Genomic DNA, 19,614 nt, shown 5'->3' with positions numbered 1-19,614 from the left:
ATTTTATGCGTTTTTCATCCACATTGTCAGTTTAGCGGAATTTACTTCTAGCGTGATTTTTAAACTGACGAATAACCAGATATAGTTATTTTTGTATCGCACTTTGTAAATCAACGACTAGGATGGCAAAATGGCGGATAAATTTGCGAGAAGACAGTTTTGCGCTTAAATATCCTGAAAAAGCTAATTATCTACAGCCCCTAGAGGCCGATTGAGGGTTGTTTTCGGTTCGTTTCTTCAATACCCCTCAACTACAAGAATTCAAGGTAGCCTAAGATACCATATATCCGAGTTTACAACCTTCTTTTCTCAAAAAAGTGACCCTTGTTTAAACTGGTTTCTCTCTCAGCATGCATGCATGAGATGCTTGCTTGTATTCTGGCTCTGTGAGTCTGTTGCAGAATGTGAGAATGAGAATGCATGTCCAATTACATGAAGCTTTTTACTTACTGCATACATTCAAATTGTTCAAGGACGGCCGTTCATCACTGTCATCAGGCAGACCCGAGCCAGAAAGAGAAATTTTATTATACGACAAGTGATGCCGCCTTTGGCTTGCCTTCACAGTTCTGCATGTTTGAGCATTGCCGTTTAGTCCGTTTCATGAATTTCCCGCACCCCGTTTCAGGCATTTGACGTTACCTTCTACTGCTGTGGCCATAATTTTTTTGATGTACTATGCTAGACAGTTGATTCGTTTTTGATGACGAAGTTAGCTGTCCTCGTGAGTACTGTCTCAGAGCCTGAGTTCAGCCTGTGGCCCGTATATTCTCTCTGTTCTTCATGAGGGAGCAAGTTTGAAGCACGGAAGCTAAAGTCTGGTCTCCAGCTCCACATTCAAACCTAATCAAAGCAGTCCACACACACTGACACAGAAGAAATAATCAAATTTTCTCAATATTTTCAGATGGAGATGGAAGTGAACATGTCTGCGCTGGAGAAGTGTCAGTTTGGCAAAGAGGTCCTTGAGTTACCACAGGAGCTTGTCGAACATGCCGCTGTCTTCAACGAGGTGTTCAGTCAAGAGACGTGGGAGAAGACATTGACTCCACAGAATAGGGCTTACCTTTCTGTAAGAATCCATGAGATTGATGTTCCAGTAGAACCTCTCTAATAAGGACACCCTCGGTACTGATCAGTGCTGTCCTTAATAGAGAGTTGTCCTGATTAGAGGAGTCCGATTTAATGGAGACCACCAATTTGGGACCTGAACTAGTGTCCTTTATAAAGAGCGGGTGTCTTTAATAGAGAGGCGTCCGCTAAGGGAGGTTCCACTGCATTTGATCTCTTTCCTTAGAACTACTCAATTGAGCTGTTACATCTCAGTTTGATGGGTAAAATTAAGGCCCATCTTGGCAGATTTGCTGCTGCCTTCGATGAGGAGATGCTAAAGCAGGAGATTTGCCTTCTGGTAAAAATCCAGACGCTTATAGAAATGTTATGCGTGGTAGGCTTACCCCTTTGCTTTAGTGTTAATAGCAGTGTGTTATTGTCAGTTTCAGGAAACGTGTTTCGTCCAAAATCCAATTTTTAATTTTGAAATATTTTTATTGCAGAAATTCCTGCCGAAGTTCCCAACCAATGATGGAGCAGAAAAACAAGAGACAGTTGCGTAAGTTCTTTTATTGTGAAAAAAAAAATTTTCATAAATTTTTGCAAATCACAAAAAAAGCAAAAAAATTTTGCAGTTTATGGCATGCAACGTTAGGCCACTGTAAGTTGATTTCATGCTTCTTGTCACCGCCCTCACCTGCACCAAACCGTTCTTCACTTTTACAGAAAATCAAGAGGTTCTGGGAGATTGCTCTTACAAATTGTTAATGTTTCTATAGGAGTCAAAGTAAAAATCCATTGAAAAAAGTTTTCTTTCGTTAAGATGACCTCTCTCCAGCAAAACTTTTAATCATTATACACAATTCGCATCTGGCATTATTGTCTTCTCCAGGAGGCTGTTTTCCGGAGAAACCTTCAAATTTGGCAACCCATTGCAGCAGTTTCACGAGAATCTAAAAAGTGGCCTTTATTCCCCTGACATTGCGAAATATGCCTCCCTGTGCCGGAAGGCCAAACAGCAGGAATATCTCAACCAGCAGCAGAGATACTATACCAGGCTGTTAAAAGATGTGCTGGTCTCACGACAGGTAAGTTTACTCAGGGTTTCCGCCAGAGGGGGGGATGGGGGGATTCATCCCCCCCTAAAATATTTCAAGGGGGAGATATCCCCCCCTTAATTTTGAGCGCTAAAAATTGTTTTACTGTCAAATGAGTAATTTTCATGATTTGATATGTAAAATAAGAGCATTTGGGAGCCAATTGTAGCGGTTTTAGGGCCAAAAAACCTCAGGAGGGGTCATATACCCTTTTTAAGAAAAATTTTTTAGAAAAAGAATTTTTAAAAAAAATAATTTTTTTGCTCCCCTCAAATTTAATCCTGGCGGAAACCCTGTTACTAGCAAGAAATGTTACATAAATATGTATATAGATATCTTTTTTACAAAATAACGTCATTGTCACCTCATAGAATAAGTGTCTAGAATGATTGTTGTATGCATAATACTGCAAGCCCGACACAAAAAGTGTCACCCGATATTCCGTGAAGTGTGATCAGACTTTTTTCTTATGAATATTTGCCTTTTTTAGAAAATTTTAGAACATGCCGGTAAGCTGCCCCCGGATGAGGCACTACGACTCGAGAAGCCAACTGGTCCGCCGGAAGAGGATATGATCACGAAAAGAGTACGGAAAAAATATAAGAGGTGAGAAAAAACAGGGGTTTCTAGAGGCTCTGCATCCAGGATTGAATCGAGTTTGATGTGTTTTGGCTCATTTTCAAGTGTCTCAACTATCCTAGTCCTAATTATCTTAGTTCAATCTTCAATATCTAGCCAAGGGGCAACTTGGTACAATCAAGGATCTTCTGCTGTTGTGACAAAGGAGTGGATTTGTTTATCAATAACGGATCAGGAAAAGTAATTTTAACTATTTAATGTGTCATTATTCACTTCAAATGGATTTTAGCACACTTATTACACTTAATCATTATCATCATAATCATTTGTTATCTTAAAGGGGGACTATAGGCAGGAGGAGAGGGGCTAATTTGGCCATCTTCAAGTGACTAGTATACACAGTACAGGCCCTTGGTCATGTCAGACTCTGTACTAAATATATCCCTCGTACAAGCGTGAATCATTTCGACGTACTGTGAGATGTGAGAGACACCTATTGGCGGCTTTGTGTAACTTTATCTTGCCCGTCTAGCTGCAGCCTATATTGTCCCTTTAATCATTATCATAATATATCTGTTTTCAAATTGCAGTATCTTACGCGAAGTGCGTGTGGAATGTGGGGAGGTTGACACCTCATCTGACGAAGACAGTCCACGGCCATCAAGTTCACACCAATTAGGTCAGTACGATAAAATGAAGAAGCTAGAAGTTTCCTTGATACAATTCTCCATTCCCCCCTCTTGAAGAATTCAAGTCTGTAAAGTGTACTTATTCAATCACATATGGTCTTTTCAGCTTACACCCCTCACCGGCGCCCTCTATATTCAGAGATGCCAATGGAAACACCTTCACCGAGTATCGTATCGACGTTGTCACGCTACCCGACTGTCAATGGTGACATTGGCGAGGGAACGTCGAGCTATAACCACATTCCTGAGCCGTTTGAAGTCACGGATGACGACTATTTTGAAATTCTTCAGCGGCATAAACGAAGGAAGTTTGATATGGAGGTAAGAAATCTACAAATATCTACAAATCTACAAATATCTACAAATATCTTACAAATAGCCTACAAATATCCTACAAATATCCTACAAATATCCTACAAATATCCTACAAATATCCTACAAATATCCTACAAATATCCTACAAATATCCTACAAATATCCTACAAACATCCTACAAATATCCTACAAATCTACAAATATCTACAAATCTACAAATATCTACAAATATCTACAAATATCTACAAATATCTACAAATCTACAAATATCTACAAATATCTACAAAACTACAAATATCTCAAATCTACAAATATCTACAAATATCTACAAATATCTACAAATATCCTACAAGTAGCTACAAACATCCCCCCCCAGCCACTTGTTAGTTCTCGCTTCAATGATAAAACAACACAAATGCCATCTTCAGGGTGAAGTGATTGTGACTAAGGGTGGTTTTTGAGGGGGTGGGGAGTGCTGATAAGCGGGTCGTTTTTTCACTTGTCACTTTCCAACCAGAAATATTTGGCAAAGAGGTCCTGGTCTGCATCAAATTGATATTGAGACAGTTGGCAAATGCAAAAGTAGATATATTTGTGTATTACAAACTTAAGTTAGGCCGACTTTCTCTGCTTTAGGATCATCCTGATTTGGACACAAAAGGTATCACGCTTCAAGACGTCATTTTGAGGACCCAAGCCATCAAGAGGCCCATTATGAGGCCTGCTGCTGTGACGTCTGATTCAGGTTAGTTTCTCCAGGTTCTCCAACTTGTTGAGAATCAGCCTGGCGTTCCAACTTGCCGGGCTGGTCTGTTGTGGGACAGTTTTTCATAATGTTAGTTTCTCCAACTGTCGTAGAAGATTTGTCACCTGGAGAATCAGTTCCCCAGCTTGTTGAGATTCAGCCAGGCGTTCCAACTTGACGGGCTGGTCTGTTGTGGGAAAGGAGAAAGTTTCTCATAATGTTGTAAAAAATTGTGTTGTCGGAGTGTTCAAGTGAAATAACATTGTGTTCATCTGGAAATATGGTTCTTCGAGCATGATTTGCAACACATTATATAGAGAGACCTCAACCCCAAACTGGAAGACCTCTTTACTTGACCTGAAAAACATCCTGAAATTCACCATTTGCTTGCTATTTCAGACGGTGCTGCTCCGCAAAACGCGGTGAAGAAAAAGGTCAAAGAACGCAAGAAAAAGATCAAACATATGCAACAAGAAACTCCTGTGATGTCCGACGCGATTCCAAGTTTACCACCGTCGCCTCCTATTGGCAACAATGAGGAGGACGAGAGCGCCGTAGCGGCGTTGGAAGCTATTCGTCAGGAGCAGGAGGACCTGCCGGAATTGAATATTGAAATTGAGTAAGTTTGATTTGCGGGGTAGGAGTTGGTTTTAGCTCTTTGTCATCCTTTGAAACATTTCATTGGAAAGCACTGAAACCCAATCAAAGTACAGTAGAACCTCTCTACTAAGGACACCCTCTGGACTGAAAAGTGCTGTCCTTAATAGAGAGGTGTCCTGATTAGAGAGGACAAATTGAATGGAAACAACCTATTTGGGACCAAAACTAGTGTCCTTGATAGAGAGGTTCTGCTGTATCTGAGGAAAATATTGGTGCGTTATTTGAGAATAATTTTTGGCATAATGAAAATTACAAATCACTGACAGTTTTGAAAATTCATGATCAATTCTTAAAGAACAGAACAGACAGAATTCAGTTTTCAAAACTCACTCTGGGGAGTGTCAAGGACACTTTTGTGGATCAGATATAAAGACGACTATTGGCTTGCCTATCACTTTTGTGGATCAGATATAAAGCTAATTAACGTCCACTCTACATTTTGTGGATCTGATATAAAGACAAATAATGTATTATCCGGCACTTTTGTGGATCAGATATAAAGACAATTATTGGCTTATCTAACTCGTTCTTCACTTACAGAAAAGTGCCTTCGAAACGCAACTTCGGTCAGTACCAGTCGTTCTTCAGTTTATTACGTGATATGATCATTGAATCGGGCGACGGGCGAATAACGACAGCCAAGCTGGAGGAGAAGGTGCGGGAGTGGCAAGATTCGCCAGCGAGTATGCTCAATCCATGGTTTATGGCGCAGCCGCAGAATTGGATGGAATGCGTCCTGTCCGCTGTGAAATTTTTATCAGGAGACGTTTTAGGTGAGTATTTGATGTTAAAACTCGTGTACCCAGTCTTTTTTAAAGGACCAGTGGCATTATCAAGCACATTCTTACCAAGTTGTCGGCTGCCCAGTCACCTTCCACTCTGCAGTAAAAGTTCCCACCGTCGAATTACACGTGAAATGAAAAAAATCAAAATCTGACAGCATTTTCACACTTTTCCCGATTTCAATCTCGGTTGGACTTTCTGTGCAGTGATCGTCTTTGTCTTTGTACAGGTTGATGCATTGGTGATGCATTGGTGATGCACTGCACAGAGGTGAGAATCTTCCCCGTGAACCTGACATCTTCGTTCCACTAGGTTTACAATAAATTTTCTGTGCTTTTATTGAAGTATTCTACTTTTCAGGTCTCTCCATAGAAAACTTTATACCGTTACTGGACTATAAAGAACGTGCTCAACAGTGGAAGTGGATAGGTCAAGGTCGCGACTCGGACGAACAGTTAGCTCCGTTATGTAAACATTGGTTGGATAATCGTAACGATATGTCAGTGGAGGCTGTGGAAGCGAGGGAGGGCTCGCCCCCTCCGCCGAGAATGTAAGTATAGTCCATTGAAACAATCAACGTAGATCTACGTCTTTGACACCCAACATGTTGGTGCCCAAAGGCGTAGATATACGTCAACAAACAGGGGCTCCCATTGATGAATGACTAGAGTAAGTAGAAAGCATTCAAAATTGTTCGAAATACAGTTTACCCGTGAGTCAGCAACTCGATATATCACAACTGACCAAATTGCTGTGCCGAAATATTGCCACATGACCTATATTGGAGATTTAAATCGGCCGTTCAAGGGGCAAATATCTTGGCGCCAAAAACAGACGTCGGCCATGTTTTGGAAAATGATGTCATGCCATGTAAAATCCAATATGGACGTCCTCTTGTCGCTTACGGGTTGGGTACCTGCGATATTTACGCACCTCGGTGCAATAGAGGTCGATATGTTGAATATACAATTTTGTGATGTCCTATGATGTAAATGGCGGCCTCCAGGAGTCTTGACTGGACCAAGGGCCCTTACTGTGTATACTAGTCACTCGGAGATGGCCAAATTAGCCCCTCTCCTCCTGCCTATAGTCCCCCTTTAAAAAATGCATCTTTTTCTGTTTCAGGCGGACCTCATATACCGTTCACGCAACCACAGACGAAGAAAAAATGGTATTCAGGTTACAGGAACGGAAACGTTTTGAATTTCCGCACAAGGCGTTTACATATCGTTTGCATAGTTATGAGTCCGTGGTGGGGCCTGTGAAGGGCGTCTACACCAAAGACAATGCCATGAACAAAGCAAGGGAGCATACATTACTAATATCCGACCGGCCGGCCTATGTGACAATATTGACATTAGGTGAGTACAGACAAGAACCCGGTTCCGCAAACAAATTTTGAGGCTTGGGATTTTAAAGGGTAACTCGTGTCAAAGTTCACCATATAATGTTTGAGCTGTTTTTGACAAATGACTACGTCACTTTCTCATAAATCGGTAAGGTTTTCGAATCGAAATGCACATTTTCTAGAAATTGATGGTTTAATCTCGCCCGGACGGCTCGCTTCGATGCCGTTTTTGTTGATGACGTCACAACGTGAACATTTTCGCGGTCGCGGTGGTTTACATTCAGCCTTTTTATTATAAATCTAATCAAAAATGGAAAATTTGAGCTTTACATTTGTGATCAACAATTAAAAACGGACGTATTTCCGCAAAGTTGTAAATCACATCATAGTATCACTTTAAACCAAGCATCCTGGCAAAGACCCAGGTCTAGACCAAGACACTTGATTTGATGATGATGATGATGATGTTGATGACTAAAAGCCCTAAAAATGTCACAGCATGTACTGCCCAGCAAACGAGTGATTGAAATTCAATGGCCAACTCATGGTTAAAATCACATTTTTTGATCTTTTTTAAATTCTGGGGGGGTTTTTGCCCCTGCTCCCCCCTGCCAGCTGCGCCCTGCTTATAATGCTACAAAATGTGGGATTAACTCTGGTCAGTGGAGCAGAGCATTTTGAAGGCAAAATCTTCCAGAATTCGCACCAAAAACTTTTAGCTTTTGTGACGGGCTTATGATGCTTTGAAGCTTTGACCAGTTCGGCAGAGTGCTGTTGGAATTGGAATCAATTACCATTCTCACTATTTGCCTCTCTGGAAGAATATTTTCGCCATATTTTGCTTATTTTCCAAGCCTCTTTTTCAGTGCGAGATGCAGCAGCTCGGCTACCAAATGGCGAGGGAACGCGTGCGGACATCTGTGAGTTGTTAAAGGATTCAATGTACCTCGCTCCTGGGGTCACAGATTCACAGGTAAGAAAATATTTTAAAATGTAAAATGTAAAAAAGAAAGTACTAGGGAAATTTAAAAAAAAAAAAATTAAAATTAAAAAAATATATATATATTACAAAAAAAAGAAATAATTTTCAATCGATTGTAGTTTGATTGGTAGTTATCAGATGGCGCTGCAATCTGTGCTATCGTCTGCCGATTTTGAAAGTCTGATTTTCAGAAATTCGCCTCAGTTTTCAATACAGGTTATCATCCGAATTTGCACTCTAACTACAGTCAGTCCTGAAACCTTTCAGTAGACCACACATGAGCAACTAGACCAGTGCATCTGAGCATTTCTAACTGGTGCCCGTTTACACCTGGGCCTAGTATTAAGGCATGTGAGACAAAGATTTGCCTAGAGTTCCACGCCGACAGTGGAAATTGAACCAGGGACCTCTTGAGTGCTAGTCGAGAGTCCAAGCCACTGCACCACGCCGACAGTGGGGATTGAACCAGCGACCTCTTGAGTGCTAGTCGAGAGTCCAACCACTGCATCACGCCGACAGTGGGGATTGAACCATGGACCTCTTGGGTGCTAGTCGAGAGTCCAACCACTGCACCAGCCGACAGTGGGGATTGAACCATGGACCTCTTTACTGCTAGTCAAGAGTCCAACCACTGCACCACGCCGACAGTGGAGATTGAACCATGGACCACTTGGCCGCTAGTCGTGAGTTCACCATAGCGGTTATTGATGTACATTTTCAATTCATTTGCAGATTAATACTGTTGTAAGTGGTGCTCTGGATCGCCTTCATTATGAGAAAGATCCGTGTGTAAAATACGATGTAAATAGGAAGCTCTGGATATATCTTCATAGGAATAGAGAGGAAAATGAATTTGGTAAGTAAATAATTGCTTGCCTGATATTCCATTTCACAAAATGGACCTCTGATCAACTAATTCTGCTCAATTTTTATCGAAGCGACTTTTTTGCGGGAACTTTTGATTTTTGAGAAGTAAGCACTTTTATAATAATAATAATAATATTTATTAAATGAGAGTGCTACAATAACGAATAAAATCATTTCCAAAGGACTTTACAAAAGATAATATATATATAGAGACGTAAAATAAGTGTGACAGAAATAAAAGAAGTAGATTTTAGTACATTATAAAATACAATTTTTGGTGTTGTATTCTGCCTCTAAAATGTTGTTACAAATTCGAAAAACTAAACCTCTTTTTGGATTGGGCCGACTTCCTAATGTTGGTGATGATGTGTTGTGAAGTTCTCTCAGCACTGACGTCAGAAGGTCGCTTGCTGAGCATCTAAAACTTTTTGATGGCCATGGTTAGAGTGTGATACAAAGTGTATATTTGATTCATTCTGTTTCTAGAAAATGGACTGTCTGTCCAGTGTGCATCTCAAAAATTCGAAACGCAGAATTATTTGTTACTTTCCTTTAATTATCTCATTTCGTGTTTCAGAGAGAATTCACCAAGCTCAAGGTGCTGCTGCCAAGGCCAAGAAAGCGTTACAAAAACCCAAAACACCCAAAACTGTAAGTATGAATTTCTGTTGTCGCTTTCTCTGAAAGAAAAGTGCTGGTCTCCTCTGAGGTGGAGGTTCTGAGTCCTTGTCAGAATTCCTCGACCTGTTTTGAAAATGTCTCGGGTATTCCTGGAAAATGTTTTCCCCTAGGCCCTAGTTTCTGTGTCCATTGCATTACAACTTGTAGTCGTAGACACCGGTATTGTTTTTTAACTTAATAACCAAAAGTTGAACTATTAACTTTCCATATTCAGACAAACTTATTTGAAGTTAACCAAATGTTGAACTATTAACTTTCCATATTCAGCCAAACTTATTTGAAGTTAACCAAATGTTGAACTATTAACTTTCCATATTCAGACAAACTTATTTGAAGTTAACCAAATGTTGAACTATTAACTTTCCATATTCAGACAAACTTATTTGAAGTTAACCAAATGTTGAACTATTAACTTTCCATATTCAGACAAACTTATTTGAAGTTAACCAAATGTTGAACTATCAACTTTCCATATTTAGACAAACTTATTTGAAGTTAACCAAATGTTGAACTATTAACTTTCCATATTTAGACAAACTTATTTGAAGTTAACCAAATGTTGAACTATTAACTTTCCATATTCATACAAACTTATTTGAAGTTAACCAAATGTTGAACTATTAACTTCCCATATTCAGCCAAACTTATTTGTAGTTAACCACATGTTGAACTATTAACTTCCAGAAAACTAAAGAACCATCCACTCCAACGACTCCGGTCACTACCACACCAACCTCACTGCCCGACGGCCTCTCATTAGAGATGCCCAGCCCCACCCAACTCGCTGCTGCCGCCCAGAGCCCGAAGATACCCGGCGGGGCGAGTCCCAAGGGCGTTATGCTCAGCCCGAGAGTGCAGCAGATGAACCAGAAGGTGGTGTTCCCACAGAACGTGCGGGCGCTGAGTCAGAAGGGGAGTACAAGCGTGGCGGGATTATTACAACAGGTGAGTTCAACTCGACAAATAACTTGACGGTAAATCGCAAAGATTTTGTGGCTCTTTTTGGTGATTTTGCGGAATGTTTTTGAATTCCTGATTCGATACTCCATGAGGTTCTTTCAGTCCAAAGATATTTATTCTTGACAGGAATTCCTTCAGCATGTCCAGTAGCTTGGAGTTGACCCCTTTCCTCAGTGATTATTTTTGTAGTTTTGACACTCAGTGAGTACTGAGTTGAGTGATGCCATGGCAACGTGCCGGGTTTCCATTACTCAGCATTTCCGTTTTCAGTAATCAGTGTTGTGTCAGATTTTTCCTACTCGGAGACTTCCAGACAAGACTGGTTGCCGGACAAGACTGGTTGCCGGAAATAACTGGTTGGACTGGCTTCTGGACTAGACTGGTTGCCAGTCTCTACTGATTTGACCGGTTTTTGGACTAGACTGGTTGCCAGTCTCTACTGATTTGACCGGTTTTTGGACTAGACTGGTTGCCAGTCTCTACTGATTTGACCGGTTTTTGGAGGAGACTGGTTACCAGTCTCTACTGATTTGACCGGTTTTTGGACTAGACTGGTTGCCAGTCTCTACTGATTTGACCGGTTTTTGGAGGAGACTGGTTACCAGTCTCTACTGATTTGACCGGTTTTTGGACTAGACTGGTTGCCAGTCTTTACTGATTTGACCGGTTTTTGGAGGAGACTGGTTGCCAGTCTCTACTGATTTGACCGGTTTTTGGAGGAGACTGGTTGCCAGTCTACTGATTTGACCGGTTTTTGGAGGAGACTGGTTACCAGTCAAGACAGATTAGATCGGTTTCTAGACTAGACGAATTGCCAATCTTCACTGATTAGACAGGTTTCTGTACTAGAATTGCTTTCAGTCTAGATTGGTGGCTACCAAACTTGACTAATTGAATTTGAACTTGTGTTTAGAAAGGGAATAATGTGAATGTGAATTTGTGTTTTTTAGGCACAACAGCAACAACAGCAGCTACAACAACAACAACAACAACAACATCAACAGCAACAGCAACAACAGATTCGTGTCTCGACACCGGAAGTCGGCCAACCAGGATCGCCAAAAGTCATTCAAGGTGGTCTACAGACTTTAAAACAGGTCTCCGGTACTCAACAAGTTGTCGGACAGCGTTTAGCAATGTTCAATCAAGGTTCCGGAAAACCGGTCGCATTAACTTTTGTGCAACCGGCCAGTCCGGTCACTGCTTCAAAACCGCTAGCATTTAGTTTGGTGCAATCGCAAAAAGGTGGCGCTGACGGACAGAATGCTCAAATCATATTATCGCAAGATGGACAGCCGGTGACGACAACAGGACCAGCTTCCAGTACGTCCGCAATTGGGAGTCCGAAAGTCACTATGACTCAGATATCCGCACAAAGTTCGAAACCTGGAACGCCACCTGTGGGAACTGCTGTAACTAAACCGATGATGGCACGACTCATGCAGCACATGTCGTCGCCACAGGTTATGTCGGTCGGGAATATTCTCACAAACGCGATGGCAGCCGCGCAGAAGCAGGGCGCGAACCTACAGGGTGCTACGATAAAAATACAAGGTAGGTTGATGTCTTTTCAAGCGAGGTGAAATAATAATTATAAAACTAGTCACGTCTTGCAAGATCGATACAATTATTGTGACATCATTTGTTGGCTCTGTTGGGTTTTTACGCGGCAAAACGCCCCACTTTACGTCGTGTGACGTCATTCGAAAGCCAAAAGCAACAGTGTAATCAGCTGGCCTTAAAAAGTCATTGTGCCATCCCTTCAGCAAAACTCTACTTTGCCTTTCCAGCACAGTGCCATTTAACCCAGTTAATAAGGTTTAAAAACCACTTTGGTTGAAATATTATTGTGTCATTCTTCAAGGTGTTGGTGGAAAACCTGCTGGCGGAAAACCACTTCCCGGAAAACCACTTAGCGGAAAACCTCTCAGCGGAAAACCTCTCAGCGGAAAACCTCTCAGTGGCAAACCTCTCAGCGGAAAACCTCTCAGCGGAAAACCTCTCAGCGGTAAACCTCTCAGCGGAAAACCTCTCACGATAAGCGGTAGTTCGTCCCAGATCCAAACAGCGCAGACTGCTGCTCCAAAGTTGACCGTTGTTTCTCAGGCAGGGAACTCTATAGTCTCGTCCGTTTCCAGCGATGCTCTCCTCAACTCAGGTTAGTATTGTTAAGGAGCCACGGTGGTGCAGTTGTGTTGGTCTTCTGACTAGCGGTCATGAGGTCCCAGGTTCTATCCCCACTGCTGGCGTGAGACTCAAGGTATCTTTGCCTTACATGCCTAACTCCACCCAGTTTTTTGAATGGGAACCTGTCGGAAATCAGGATTATATTTCTGGATGAGTCAGTATTGATTGTAAAGAACTAACATTCCTGGCTCTTCACAGTCCCTTGAATGAGACATAAAACCAAGGTTCCTTGTATCTGGTGTCTATGCCAGGGTAGGTCAAAGACCCCACCAAGTGAGAAACAAGAGTAGCTTGCGTGGACTCTACCTCTGGTCAGAGAAGACCCCACCAAGTGAGAAACATGAGTAGCTTGCGTGGACTCTACCTCTGGTCAGAGAAGATCCCACCAAGTGAGAAACAAGAGTAGCTTGCATGGACTCTACCTCTGGTCAGAGAAGATCCCACCAAGTGAGAAACATGAGTAGCTTGCATGGACTCTACCTCTGGTCAGAGAAGATCCCACCAAGTGAGAAACATGAGTAGCTTGCGTTGACTCTACCTCTGGCAAGAGAAGATCCCACCAAGTAAGAAACAAGAGTAGCTTGCGTGGACTCAACCTCTGGTCAGAGAAGATCCCACCAAGTGAGAAACAAGAGTAGCTTGCGTGGACTCTACCTCTGGTCAGGGAAGATCCCACCAAGTGAGAAACAAGAGTAGCTTGCGTGGACTCTACCTCTGGTCAGAGAAGATCCCACCAAGTGAGAAACAAGAGTAGCTTGCGTGGACTCTACCTAAGGTCAGAGAAGATCTCACCAAGTGAGAAACATGAGTAGCTTGCGTGGACTCTACCTCTGGTCAGAGAAGATCCCACCAAGTAAGAAACAAGAGTAGCTTGCGTGGACTCTACCTCTGGTCAGAGAAGATCCCACCAAGTGAGAAACAAGAGTAGCTTGCGTGGACTCTACCTCTGGTCAGAGAAGATCCCACCAAGTGAGAAACAAGAGTAGCTTGCGTGGACTCTACCTCTGGTCAGATAAGATCCCATCAAGTGAGAAACAAGAGTAGCTTGCGTAGACTCAACCTCTGGTCAGAGAAGATCCCACCAAGTGAGAAACATGAGTAGCTTGCGTGGACTCTACCTCTGGTCAGAGAAGAGCCCACCAAGTGAGAAACATGAGTAGCTTGCGTGGACTCTACCTCTGCCCAAAGATGGAGTCATTGGGTCAATAAACCATAACACTCATTACGCAATGGAGGAGGAAAAGTAAGATCTGTGAATGCCCCTTGCTTATGGTATCCAATGGGAGATAACTCGGTCGCCCTTGCTCCCCATCGATAATCCTAACACCCCCTCCCACTGACGCTGTTCATCAAAATCGTTTGAGTGTATTTTCCTAACCAGATGTTCTAATGTAAATGTTAAAAAAGGACTTCATCACTTTCTTACAGGTGTGAATGTGACGTCAGGCGTAATCAGTCAGATCTTACAACAAGGCCTCACGGCCCAGCAGAACAAAATCAGTGGCGCTCAAATCAATATGGTGTCGCCCAACGTATTGACGACAACTTCCGGACAGAAGCTCGTCGCACCGGGTCAGGGTGGGATCGTAGTGACGCAAGTGGCGCCCGCAGGTTTTGCGTTAAAACCTGGCGCCGGTTCGAAACTAGTTACGTCTTCACAGCAAGGGGGCGCTGTCCCAACGCAGATCATTATGCAGCCTTCCCAAGCCGGTGCTCGGATGATAACGCCGTTAACTGCCTCAGGTTGGTATTTTTTTCTTCGAGTTCTGCTTCAGCTCTGGTTGGTGTGCCACTTTGGTTAGGTGCCGATTGGAACTTTACTTAAACTAAGGCCTGCTCAGGCTGAGTCGTAGTTCCACCTATCATAAAACCCCGTGTTTTTTCAAGACCCGTGTCTTCGCCGTGTGTCAAAAAACCCGGGGCGCACTTACACCTATCAGTGGTGTTAGATAATGGTAAATAGCCCTGGCGACAGGTGCGCTGTAGATAGGGAGCTCTCCTGTGTTTCTTTCCCGTTGGAGGGGAATTTCGCATGCGCAATACAGAGGCAACTACACCGCGCCATCTGTCGCCGGATCTTAGAACTTGCAATTGCCGTGTCTATTCAGATTCCACCTATCAAACAACCCGTGTTGAACACGGGTCTAAATTAGCCCCCGATTAGCCCCATCGAGCTGGATGGGGCTAATAGACACGGGGATTTGACACACGGGTCTATTTAGACACGGCAATTCATAGGTGTAAGCGCAAAAGACACAGGGATTTGATAGGTGGAAGTACGACTTAAGTCCTGCGGTCAGCCAACAAAGTTCTCCTCAAAATGAATTTACCTGTTTGATGTTTTTGCCTTATATCATGTGAATACAACTAAATGAGCTGATACGAAATGTTTGCAGCTGATTTTAAGGTTTGTATGGTCACTGAGGGTGAATCAACATGAAAGATCACTTTGAATCAATCCGTACTAATATTTCTAAGGACGTGGAAACTGATGGAATGCAAAATCACAAGCAATGTGCAGTCTCAGTGCGTTGTAGACATATCATCTGTAGGGATATTTTTCCAAAAAAATCATTTCCAACGTAACACGTTAACTCTTTCCTTTCTACATTTACAGGTGGAAAGCCCGGTCAGAACATACAACTTCTAAAAACTGTCATATCTCAACCTGGCGGCAAGCCGGCGCAGACGACATTTCTCATTACTCAAGCCGGCGTCCAGCCCTCTGTCAAACCGGGTGGCCCCGGTACGCCACCTCCACGAGGAAAATCACCGCCGTCCACTAAATCAAAACAAGGGCCAGTTTTTGCACGGATTATAACGCCCCCGCCGGGAATGGGGCAGACATCTGGGATACGGATAGCGACGGTTTCGTCGCAAGGACAGTTGATAGCGCCCCCTAATGTCAATGTGATACAGAGTGTAGCAAAGATGGAAGAGAACGGCCCGGCCAAAACTGGCGATTGAAAGTTTTGATTTCAGTTGTTGTTATTTTCGACATGACAGGAATAGGTTTTTTGGTGATTATAGATTCTGATCTCTTTGTGGTTCTAATCTAAAGTGTTTGAAAACAGCATTTTTATGATTTTGAGGCTACAACAGCCCACAGCTGCAGGTGCACAATATAGAAGGCTGTACAAATACAAATCATGACATGAGGAGAGGTGGTACAATGATAGCATGGTGTCCGTAATTGTACTGCCTTACCTTATATCATTTCCGAAAACAGGACATCATCTGATGAGATAAAATATCCTAAAAGAAGCATGGATTCTCTTACTGCTTATTATTTCCCCAAACCGGTCATCATCTGATGAGATACTTGAAACAATTTAGGACATTAGCTCAGGTAACGTGGTACAATTATGGCCTCAGGTAACATGGTACAATTATGGCCTCAGTTTGCATTCATGTGTACTTCCAGCTATTTTCAACATTGTGGGGGCCATAATTGTACTGGGGCAATCTTCTGATGGGATGCATGATACAATTTATGACATTAGGTAAAGTGAGGTGGTACAATTATTATACATGGTATAAATTATAACATCAGCTCAGGTAACATGGTACAATTATGGCCTCAGTGTGCAATCATGTGTACTTCCAGCTATTTTCAACATTGTGGTGGCCATAATTGTACTGGGGCAATCTTCTGTTGGGATACATGATACAAATTATGACATTAGGTAAAGTGAGGTGGTACAATTATTAAACATAGTACGAATTAGGACATTAGCTCAGGTAACATGGTACAGTTATTGCCTCAGTGTGCATTCATGCGTACTTCCAGCTATTTTCAACATTGTGGTGGCCATAATTGTACTGGGGCAATCTTCTGATTGGATACATGATACAAATTATGACATTAGGTAAAGTGAGGTGGTACAATTATTAAACATAGTATAAATTATAACATTAGCTAAGGTAACATGGTACAATAAATTATAGCCTCAGTGTGAATTGATGTGTATTTCCAGCTCTTTTCAACACAGGTTATAATTGTACTCGGACAATAATTGTAATGCTTTACCTTACATTTTGGTATCAAACTGAAGGGATTTTTCGTTTTTGAAATGACAAAAATTGCAAATGTCGCTTTGACGACTATTTGTCACTCAAGGGCCTAGTTGGTGCTGCTCTGTCATTGTTTTCGTGTAAAATGAGTGATAGCATGATAGGAAGTTTGTAAAAAATTTCTTTTGATCTCAGACAATTTTTTATTTTTTCAATGCATGTTGAGAAACGCTGATTTTGTATTGCAAAACTATGTGTTAAAAATCAGAAAATTATATTGAGTCGTCATGATGAAATGTTTGACTAGCAGAAATTATTGATATTTATTATTCAAGAAGTTTCAGCTTCCTTTAACCTTTTAGTTACTAAAAAAACGATTTTGCCCGCTGAGTACCTCGTTATATTCCTGTAGCAATTCTGCTGAAAACATTCTGTACATTTCGTTTTGCAGAGCTTGTAAAGTCTGTATGTAAATGAAGGTAACTCAATCAACGCTAATTTCTGCTTGCTAATTACAAGATCTGTTATGCGATGGCGCTGCAATCGATCGAGAATTTTTCTGCTTCGGCGAGGAAAAAAGGAAATATGGAAATATCGTAAAAATCTCCAGTACTCCAGTAGCTGAAGGGTTAACAGCTGTCTGTAGGGCTTTTGCCCATTGTGATGTTAATATATAATACGACAGGAATATATGGTGTTTTTTTTTGTTTATTATTCTGTTCTGGCTTTGTGAAAGTAGCTGAGAGGCAGAAATAGCATTCCGCGATGATGAGGTCACTGCAGCTGCTGCCCTCTATTTCCCCATTGCTGAATTACAGGCAATGTCGGACAAACATGCGGTTTCGTAATGGATTAAGGCTTTCTAACTGGGGCAGTTAGATTCAATATGGCACATGTCCGAGTGTTGGAAATACTACATAATTGTTCTGAATATTTTTCTCTCTGACTCTATGGTATCATTCATGCTAAAAACAATGCAGGGTCAAAGATAATTGTCTTTGAAATAAGCTCAAATGCGTAGAAATAAGTGTCGATGTCCGATTGTCACGTGACTAAAACGTCATCAATATCTTATGCAAATGACCTTGTGAGCTATAAATAGTAACTTCGCGGAATGCTATTGTGTCTTAAAATTATCTATTAAATCCTAAATGCACAATTTTGGAAAGTTTGAACTAATTCAATGGATTATACTGAAGGGATTGTAATAATGAAATGGTAAATGTTGTCCTTTTCGCTGAAGAAAAACACCAAGGTCATTTATGCACAAAATTTAAACATGATTTTCATGAATAAATACTATAGGAATTTTGCAGTAAAGTGGAACCATCCTTAGCAGACACCTCTCTATTAAGGACACCTCTCTATTAAGGACCTCTCTATTAAGGACACCTCTCTATTAAGGACACCTCTCTATTAAGGGCACTAGTTTTGGTCCCAAAATGGTTGTTTCCCTTCAATTTGACCTCTCTAATCAGGACAACCCTCTATGAAGGACAGAACTTCTCAGTCCCAAGGGTGTCCTTAATAGAGAGGTTCCATTGTATTGGATTGAAATCTGTTCTAAGAGCATGGCAATTTTCATCGAACAGACGTTCCAAACATCAGTTGTTTATAATCGTTAAAATATGCAGAATTAACCAAGGTGATGTAATGCATCACTTGGAAGACGTTAACCCCTCCAGCCTTGAATCACGCTTTGTAGAAAATGACACAAGGTTGATACATATGTATCCGGTTACACTTTAGGGAGGCCTCTAAGTAGTAAGGTAAGCTAGTACAATTATAGGCCCAGTACAGTATAGCCTTTGTGCATATTAATATGCACCGCCACCTGTTCTATACACTGCAGCGCTATAACTGTATCACTCTACCTTACTTCAGCAATAGATTCTGATCTATCCTTGAGAATAGTGTAACTGTGTACATTATCTGTACACTGAAGCAGCTATAATTGTTCCTTGACTCGAAGTGTACCATGTTACCTTATTTCAAGTGTGGATTTTGATCTATTCTGGAGAATAGATTAACTGTGTACATTCTCTGTACACTGTAGGCTATAATTGTACCAATTTACCGTATTTCGAGAAGATATTCTGATCTATTATTGGGAATAGTTTAATTGTGTACATTTTACGTACACTGAAATGTATTGTACATTCTGTATTAAATGTGTATAGTGAATATGTACAGTTTGAATACAACTATCTGAAAATTTTACCAAATTATTTCTAATTTATTTCAACTCTGATTACCAATGTCCCCTACTGTCTTCTGTCACCTCCCAACATCTCAAGCCATCACCAACCGTCTTCTGTCACCTCTGAATGTGAATGTCCTATACTGTCTTCTATCATCTCCCAACATCTCAAGCCATCACCAACCGTCTTCTGTCGCCTCTGAATGCGAATGTCCCCTACTGTCTTCTGTTACCTCCCAACATCTCAGGACATCACCAAACGTCTTCTGTTGCCTCTGAATGTGAATGTCCTATACTGTCTTCTGTCACCTCCCAACATCTCAGGACATCACCAAACGTCTTCTGTTGCCTCTGAATGTGAATGTCCTATACTGTCTTCTGTCTCCTCCCAACATCTCAAGCCATCACCAAACGTCTTCTGTCGCCTCTGAATGTGAATGTCCCCTACTGTCTT

The 19,614-nt window shown here is 41.6% G+C and overlaps 1 protein-coding gene across 1 annotated transcript; it reads left to right on the top strand.

Annotated features, from left to right (window-relative positions):
- Window positions 1–125: 125 nt before the first annotated feature.
- LOC135502556 (nuclear factor related to kappa-B-binding protein-like) lies at window positions 126–19,080 on the top strand. The gene is made up of 20 exons (XM_064795505.1): window positions 126–266; window positions 908–1,072; window positions 1,557–1,612; window positions 1,946–2,141; window positions 2,641–2,756; window positions 3,320–3,408; window positions 3,525–3,739; window positions 4,370–4,478; window positions 4,878–5,097; window positions 5,679–5,911; window positions 6,282–6,471; window positions 7,047–7,282; window positions 8,136–8,242; window positions 8,984–9,107; window positions 9,696–9,769; window positions 10,484–10,744; window positions 11,710–12,313; window positions 12,624–12,917; window positions 14,375–14,689; window positions 15,564–19,080. The coding sequence occupies exons 2-20, from the start codon at window positions 908–910 to the stop codon at window positions 15,911–15,913; spliced, it is 3,954 nt and encodes a 1,317-aa protein (XP_064651575.1). The 5' UTR covers window positions 126–266; the 3' UTR covers window positions 15,914–19,080.
- Window positions 19,081–19,614: the final 534 nt, after the last annotated feature.

Source organism: Lineus longissimus, chromosome 18, assembly GCF_910592395.1.
Source record: "Lineus longissimus chromosome 18, tnLinLong1.2, whole genome shotgun sequence".
NCBI classification, from domain to species: Eukaryota; Metazoa; Nemertea; class Pilidiophora; order Heteronemertea; family Lineidae; genus Lineus; species Lineus longissimus.
The sequence above is the reverse complement of the archived record's forward strand: the minus strand, read 5'-3'. Positions and strand labels throughout refer to the sequence as shown.